We start from the raw sequence: 8,802 nt of genomic DNA on the forward strand, positions 1-8,802 counted from the left end.
AATTGTCACACTGAAATATCAAATGATGTATTAAACATATAACATTTTAAAGTCCAATGAAGGAGTTCCATAACAATATATTCCAATTAATGTTTAAGGAACTAATTTAAAAAGAACAAAATACGTTACAAAGACAATTTAATAGAATTAGTTTTTAAATAATTTTATATTTTGTTAAGCAAACAATTAAAGCAAATGATCTAAATAGAGTAATATGTTGAAGTAATTTGATATTCCGATTATTCTAATGCTAAAAATAACCTTACCTCTACCCAAGAAAAAATACAACTTGCTTATCATTTTCCATATATTGAAATTTTGCCTTTAGGCAACAGATTTTTGAAATTAGTACAAGAAATTTTTTTCTTCGAGAGAACCCAGTGATTATTATATAGACAAAATTTTGCAACTAAACCAGTGGGTGATGTGAGTACATCTACTTTGATGCAAAAGAAGTAAAGTGTACAATCCTACGGTTCGATGTGTCAAGCAAGCACTTGAGTTGATAAAATCTGGAATTCTGTTTAATATAAAGGAACATGATTCAGCATAAAACATGAAAACGCCATAATGAGTCCAGCTATTGAATAAATGGCAAAACACAAAATCCAATAATCAAGTTCAACCCCAAGTAAATAACTTTGACAAAATTAGGTTAAGATTTACTGCTAAGAAATACAACTAACCACGAACACCCCGATTGAGACTAACCATGCGAGCTGAAGCATCCATCTGGGAACCTCTCATTCCTGAACCGGCTCTCCCAGAGTATCCTCGTGATTGACCTGACCGATCCCTTGAAGCCTGTCCTAATGCCAATGGTCTGCCACCGCCAGTATACGCGGCACGTCCAGAACTACCTTGCCTACCCTGACCGTAGGACAAATCTGGCCACCTACCGCCGCCGCCGCCAGCTGTCCCAGCAGCATATTCCTGGTTATCTCGCCGCCTTAGTGGCAGATCCAATCCATTACCACCGGTTCTAGCCTCGACTGCCCTCTCATTACCCTCAGCAAGTATTGAAAGCTTTTCTGTCAACTGGAATGCCAAAGCCTGCAACCTTGAGTACTCAACATCATGGAAGATGATGCACCGTGTTGGCTGGTCCCAGCTTGCATGGAGTTCTTCATTTACCAACATCTTGCTAACAATGCTATGAATCTGGGCATCTGAGAGGTCAAACATTTTGGTCAGCTGGTCCAGGCCTAGTGTATCATAGGAAGAACAGTAGGTAAAAAGGTAAGTCCTCAGAGCCTCTTCCTTGATCTTAGCTTTCAGCATTTCAAGCACGCTCTCTCGATTCCTAAGAAGCTTCCAAACATCAAGAGAATTAATAACGTCGAAGGCCTTCTGGAAATCTCCCTTGCAGAGGGCCCGGGTTGCAGCCATTACATGGTCTCGGACATTTTCCGGGGGACCTATAAATGGCTGCCTCTCACTCACCTCAAGCAACCGCCTGAATGTCTTACTTATCACCTTGCGTTTGGCATCAAGTGAGTTGGCTGCCATGTTAGGAACCTCAAGAAGCATAGCACATATCAAATGCACAGCCTCCAGAAGCTCAAGGTTTATGTGCATATGGTAGGGCATCTGACGCCTCCTTTCCAACCTTTCCTGATAGATCCAAAGTTTAAAAAGGGTATAAGTCCTCAAAAAATTGATGAATGTACATAGCCAATCCCTCTATTATAAGGAATAGATCAAATTAGTCCCTTCACTGTTAAATAGATCAATTTAATCCCTGTACCATTAAAAAGAATCAAATGATACCAATTTTCAACAAAGTTAATATTTTGAAAGCTTTTTATTGTTCTACAAATGAAATCTTTTGTTTGAACTTAAACTGCATATGAAAAAAACAATTTCATGTCATTTTTTAAATGGTAAATGCTAATTTGGCCTTACTCGATTCTTCTTAATAGTATAATGATTAAATCTATCCATTTAATAGTAAAAGAAACTAATTTGATCCAACACCTATAATAAAGGGACTCAGAAGGTATGGTACTTTCACCTCAAAAAATTATAAAGTACCATGTAAGTGCGCATGTTATCACGCTGTTCAGTTGTTTGCAAATGAAGGGTATGACTTGAACGCATTTAAGTCAGAATTTCACACAACAAGGGCTCACAGATCAACATGAACATCCCACAATTATTCTTTACAATTATGCTAATAGTTAGATATATAGTAATTATTTCCAAAGCAAAAAGAACTGATCAGTGGCAAACATACTTCAATAACTAGATTTCCGAATGAATTCATTGTCTTGTAATTGTTGTTTATCCTACTGCATTCGTATCAACTTCTTAAAATATTCAAATGCCTAACAGAAACATTGTGTCAAAAGAAATATCCTTTCAATCCCAACAAAAACAATACCATCCAACCAACCAATTAAAAACTATTTACTAAAACTTCAAATAAATAAAAAAGCATGCAAAAACCATCAAAGGCAAACAGTAAAAGACAACAAAGCTGTACAGACTTAAGGATTATCAATTAAAGCTATTGTTAATTTTGATCTGTCAAGGATTTATATTACGATCGGTACCTGTTCCGGGGTTTTCTCATGATATCGACTTTGTGAAACACCTTGTGCAAGCAATTCCTTCACCCTCCCACCAGAATACAGTTCAGAAAGGCAGCCATGTCCTTCAGCAATTAGTCCAACACGGAAGGCACAGAGGCCAACCTGAGCCATTGCCCGGTTAAAAAGTATCTGTGTTGAAACATCCATATGCTGAATATTATCCTGTAAATGACTCATCAGCAGCAAATCACGAGCTATTGAAAACTCATCAAAAAGGGCATGATGATAAATATCACAAAGCATGGCACGGGCTTTGGTCCTCTCATCTCCACTTTTGTATATGAGTGTCACTAGGATATCCATCAATGCTCTACTATTCTCGGGGAATGTGGGCTTCCGGGACACGAGCTCAGGACTAACAACAAACGCAGATGTACCCCGTGTTTCCTCCACTTTAGTCTCATCGCCATCTGTTTCTCCATCTTCCGATAGCTCAGCCAATTTCCTCATAGCATCATAAACCTCTTGAGGCTTGTAATAGACAAGTTCAACCCTCCTTAAAGCAACCTTAGCAGCAGACTTCAAATCACCAATACGCTCTAAATACTCCTGGACATTTTGAGCAAGGACAAAAAACAAAGGTTCATCTCTCAGTCTCTCAACATACTCACGAGTGTGTGGATCAATGCACTGCAAGCTCTTGAAGAACTCATTATCTATTCTCTCAAGGAAGGCCACCAAATTTCCCCAAACACGGATTGTACCATCATAGTCTGCTCCCTTTTGGGTTTCATTCTCATCAGGCTCAACCATATCATCGACCACAATGTTCGGGTACTGAACAAGAATGTCCAATATGACAAGCATATTCTGTACACATTTCTTCCACACATTTATAGGCATGTGTCCACTAAGACCTGGATTAACATCAAACTGTGCAGAGATAACACTGAAAAGGATCTCAAGCTTCTGAGCAGGAGTCTTGGCAACCTTTGTCAAGAAGGTAAGCTGCTCGACCTGTTCAAATTTTCCAGTTCCCTTCCTTCCCCTAGCAGCCACAACCTCTTTAAACTTCTTGTTAACAGTATCCCAGGTGATCTCACTAGGATCTTTCTTAAACTCCCTATCCATCAGTTTCTCTTTCTTGCTTAATTTTTTCTCCCAGGCCCCATCAGCATCATCATCATCCATATCTTCCCCCTCATCATCCTCATCACTAGACTCAGCAGCAATCTGTGAGGGGTCCTCCAACTCAGAGCCAGAGCCAGATTCATCTTCATCCTCATCTTCGTCCTCATCTTCAAACTTCTCCTTTTCACTCTCAGGATTCTCCCTATACTTGTTAATCAATTCCTCATACTGCTTATTATTCTTCTTGAGCTTCTGTTTCATCGCGTTCAAAGCCTTGTGATTACTGCTATTCATTTTCTTTTTGGCTTCCTTATTAGCCAAAGCTTCAGCTAAGAAATCTTCCAACATAACAAGACACTTAATATAAAGATTCGGAACTCTGTCGGACTCGGTGACACGCATAACCTTCTCCAACTGTTTATTAATCTTATCAAAACTCTCTTGCAAGCTAACCCAGTCATTGATTTTCATTGCATTCTTCATCTGATCAACCGTACTTGCCATCTCCTCAAACCTCTTATCTTTGGCGGATCTAACCACCCTCTTTTGCCCATCGGAATCATCACTATCACTAGCATTTGTTTGTAGATATCTGCTTCCCGCGGCAGCAGCTGTGGTTTCTCCAGCTCCCCCATTCTCAATTTCATCTTCAATATCAGTCTCCTCTTCCTCAGTGTCACTACCACCCTATAGTAAATTTAGAAAAAAATTATATATGTATAACCTCCTCAATACAATATTAGGTAAAGGCTATATATTTTAAATTCATACGTCAAAAAAGATAAATTAAAAAACAAACAAACCTGAGTCCAGAATTTAGATGCCATTGGCTTTCCCTTTCTCGAGTTCAATTACTTCAAAGCTGTAAAAAGAAAATAATATGAATCAGGCATTAATACGGAAAGCTGGATGAACAAAATATGAGCTTAAAATTAGCAACAATCAAATTTCGAATCTATAATTCCGTACTGCGATTCAGGAAGGTATTCAATTTTTTTAAAAAAAAGAAGCACACCAGAGAAACAAAGTTACCTGATCTGAGGCTAGGCGTATTCAAAAGTATAAAACATATAAAAAAATAACCTTGTGATTTGCCAGGTAACTAAACACACACACACACACACACACACTAGATTTTCTGTCTTAAATTTGTTCTGTCATGTCCTTCTTATACGTAAAATTCTTTAAAGCTGATACAAAGAACAAAAAAAAGCTATCTCTACTAAATACTTCCCCGTGATTAGGGGCAAAACTAAAAATTTTGTGAAAGGTTTTCGATAAAATTAAAAGAATTTTGGAATAAACCCAATCCTAAACTAATCCCCAACACTGTCCATTTATCAATAAACAAGGAAACTAATTACACCTTGAAAAACCGAGAACCCAGAAAGAACCTGAAGGCAAAAGGGGGTCCAGCAATGATGAGCGACGACAACGAAGAACCCAGAAGAGTGCAAGCTGCTTGAGCCTTGAAATATTGGACGATGGTGAGTGAAGTGACACGACGGTGAAGGTGCGTCACTGCGTTGGGTTACGGTAGTCGGGGGTGACTGGTGGCTGTCGGCACACGGTAGTAGGGAGAATTCAGAGGAAGCTAGATATTTAGGGAGATAGAATATTAGGTTACTGATTAGGGATTTTTGTGTTATTTTTTTGTTTTAGGATATGGATTTTCGGGTTGGGTTAAGGTCATTGAGTTAGGATTAGTGGTTATGGATTTTTAATATTGGAATGGGTTTATTGGGTGGGCCGGCGGTTGGGGCTTGGGTGGGCAGTGGACTAATTAGCAAAGTCCTATACATGTAATATATAATATTTATTTTTTGAAATTCAGTTAATTTGGTTAGTTATCTAATTTTGAGTTGATTTAACCAATAATTAAATTTGAAAAAAATTATTAACCGATCTTTGATCGAATTAAATCGAATAACCAATCGATTAATTGAATTAATCGATTATTTGATTTTAATCAAAATTTGAACACTCCTATTTAAGGCGTGAATTCTCAACCGTCAACTAGGTTTATTAATCGATTATTTGAATTAATCGATTATTTGATTTTAATCAAAATTTGAACACTCCTATTTAAGGCGTGAATTCTCAACCGTCAACTAGGTTTTTTTTATGTTAGCAGCACATCAATATTCTATATATATATAGGGTGAGATTTTGAAACTTTTTTTTTTTTGCATATCTATGCTAGCATGTGGGGTTTTTTTTTTTTAAATGTAGCATGAGGTTTTTTTACAACCATACAATCCTATCCTCTATGTTATTAAATTAATTAAAAGAAAAAATTTGTAACACCCCTACCAGTATCCATTGCCGGAATAGGGTACGAGGCCTTACCGTAGTTTATTGAACATTTTCAGATAATTCTGAGTCATTTATTATTCATATTTTGAAAATAATCATAACATCTCTCTATTGGGCCCTCGAAACCCCAAACATACATTAGAAACCAATCGGAATTAAATCGGGAACATAGAATTTTTTTATTTTTTTATTTTTTTCCAAAATCTTAAATTATATTTTCATCTAAGTACTTACCATTTCAATGCTCCTTATAATTAAATGTGTTACCATTCAATCAATAGCTTGGCACTTGTCTAAGCGTCAAACAACATCATTGTTAGTATTCTTGCACATATTTCATATAAATTCAACATTGATATACCTATTTTCTCGTCATATCACCCTTGAGTTTAATAATTGTCTTTACTTACATAATTTCCTCGTATCAACATATCAAAGATAATCATATATGTACATGTCATGAAACATATCATTCTCTTACTGTTTCTTCATAAGTATATATCATTTATTTCATTATAGTCAATATTTCATGCTCCATCATTTTCATATATTTTATGTATATTTATTCTGGTAATAGCTTATATCAAACTTAACATAAATTATATTCCATGTACTTATACTTATTTCGTTTATCTATCTTCATAATTATTTCATACAACTATTTTGTACATATATTTCCATATGACCAGTTCTTGCAAATATTTCACACAACCATTTCATATAACCATTCGTCATCTGATACATATTATCTGAATATCAATTGTTCGACAGATGTCATAGCGTCTCCCATCCATGGTCTTATTTATCTTTGACATGATGCCATAGTGTCTTTCAACTATGGTCTTACTCATTTTCTGTCATGTTGCCATGGTATCTTTCAACCATGTCATGTTGCCATGGTATCTTTCAACCATGTTCTTTTTCATTTTATGTCACGCTGCCATGGTATCTTTCAACCATGGTCTTATTCATTTTCCGTCATGTTGCCATGGTATCTTTCAACCATGGTCTTACACATTTCATTTCAGAGAGCACACTTCCGCGAACCTCATCTTTACAGCGGGATTACCAGTCCAGGCTAAATCCCCTGTAATATAAACTCATAGAGTATTGTCGGGATTACCAGTCCAGGCTAAATCCCCTGCAACGACAATTACTCTAATGAGCTTGGATCTGAATTACCAGTCCAAGCTAAATTCAGACCCTAATTTAGATTACCCGTCCGGGCTAAATCCATTTTACACGTATTTTTCGGGAGGGCTATATCAAGATAGGATCACCCGTCCGAGCTAGATCCTTTTTACTGTCAATTCCTTTTCCAATGACCCATCGAATTCCATTCCATTCAACCGGGATTTATTTTTAATTTATATCGAGTATTATCAATATTTCATCAATTATCATGAATGAACATTCAAATCATATTTTCATCACATAACTACATATTTCAAGTATTTAAAAATACAACTCAAGTTACACAAACTTATCTCATTGCTTGTTTGTGTTTATAATTTCATTAATCCGATATCTTTTCTTTTCCACGATCAAGTCTCGTATTTGAGTTGTCTGGATCTTTATAAATAAGTTTGATCATTATTTTCATTCATTTCATATTCTAACGCATTTAATTAATGCTCTAGGTAAAATTACCATTTTGCCTCTAAACTTTTAATTAATGACGATTCCATCTTTAGGGTCAGGAAAATAAAATTCTTGCAATTTAATCCTTATTTCCAGCTATTATTCTCATACATATTGATAACAGTCCATAAATTCTATAAAATATCATAATTTTCCATAATTTCAACATTTTTCAATTTAATCCCTAAAACATGTTTTCCCCCGATCTTGAACTAAATTAATAATTTCATTCAATTTTGTAATTTAAATAATAAAATAGTCCATTTCATGCAATTTTATCTTTTTTGACATTTTTACAAAATTGCCCATAAAGTTTTACTTTTATTCAATTTAGTCCCTGAGCCTAAAATATGAAAATTAGCCATGCTAGATGAATATTCATACATATTTTTCCTCCTCCTCCTCTCCATTCCACATCCTTAATTTATATAACATGCTACAAGTAACATTATCAATAATTTCACTATTTACTTATGTGTATATTCAAAACTGTCCATTTGCATCATAGTCACTAAATCATTTATATCTTGAGCTATAGAACTTGAAATTAAGATCCACTAATTTTATATGAAACTAGACTTACATATATTCTTGTCATAAAATTTTCATAATTTTTTATTAAGCCAATAAGTACAGTTTATTCTTTAAAGTCACCCCTGTTCTGCTGTTTGACAGTTTTGACACTTCTTCACTAAAAATTAATTATCTCCTCGTACAGGATTCAAATGATGTTCTCGTTTATTTCTATTGAAAATAGACTCATTCATAATTCTAATAATATAAATTAAATTTCATAATTATTTTTCTCCAATTTTTGATGATTTTCCAAAGTCAGAACAGGGGAACCCGAATTCACTCTGACCTTGTCTCACAAAATTTATTATTTCTCATAATTCAAAATTCCATTTTTACACCGTTTCTTTTATAAGAAACTAGAATCAATAATATTTAATTCCATATTTTTTTCATCCTCAAATTCGATTCCAAAAATTTATGGTGATTTTTCAAAGTTAGCCTACTGCTGCTGTCCAAAACTGTTTTAGTGCAAGATATTAATTACCATGTTTATAACACCCTTATTTTCTTTCTCTATACTATTTTTATCACTTTCTCTTATTTTCTCTTCACTAACATATCAAGAATATAGGATCATATGTAAGGAAACTCTACATTAACATCA

The 8,802-nt window shown here is 35.0% G+C and overlaps 1 protein-coding gene across 2 annotated transcripts; it reads right to left on the reverse strand.

Moving 5' to 3' along the window:
• Window positions 1-552: 552 nt before the first annotated feature.
• LOC107889472 (eukaryotic translation initiation factor 3 subunit C) lies at window positions 553-5,356 on the reverse strand. Of its 2 annotated transcripts, none has more exons than XM_016813908.2 (4): window positions 5,060-5,356; window positions 4,469-4,527; window positions 2,556-4,352; window positions 553-1,614 (listed from the first exon to the last, which is right to left on the reverse strand). In XM_016813908.2, the coding sequence occupies exons 2-4, from the start codon at window positions 4,490-4,492 to the stop codon at window positions 682-684; spliced, it is 2,754 nt and encodes a 917-aa protein (XP_016669397.2). In that variant the 5' UTR covers window positions 4,493-4,527; window positions 5,060-5,356; the 3' UTR covers window positions 553-681. The 2 variants fall into 2 exon arrangements, with proteins under 2 accessions (XP_016669397.2, XP_016669398.2); XM_016813909.2 differs by having other exon boundaries at window positions 5,032-5,344.
• Between the last annotated feature and the right edge of the window lie 3,446 nt (window positions 5,357-8,802).

Source organism: Gossypium hirsutum, chromosome A09 (assembly GCF_007990345.1).
Source record: "Gossypium hirsutum isolate 1008001.06 chromosome A09, Gossypium_hirsutum_v2.1, whole genome shotgun sequence".
Taxonomy (NCBI): Eukaryota; Viridiplantae; Streptophyta; class Magnoliopsida; order Malvales; family Malvaceae; genus Gossypium; species Gossypium hirsutum.

What these genes read in the sequence shown, in the direction of transcription:
- LOC107889472 (XM_016813908.2), bottom strand. Translation starts at nt 4,492, where the DNA reads ATGGCATCTAAATTCTGGACTCAG. An exon ending in CATCTAAATTCTGGACTCAG is followed by an intron (nt 4,353 to 4,468) that starts GTTTGTTTGTTT and finishes AATTTACTATAG; the next exon opens with GGTGGTAGTGACACTGAGGA. An exon ending in ATGAGAAAACCCCGGAACAG is followed by an intron (nt 1,615 to 2,555) that starts GTACCGATCGTA and finishes TGGATCTATCAG; the next exon opens with GAAAGGTTGGAAAGGAGGCG.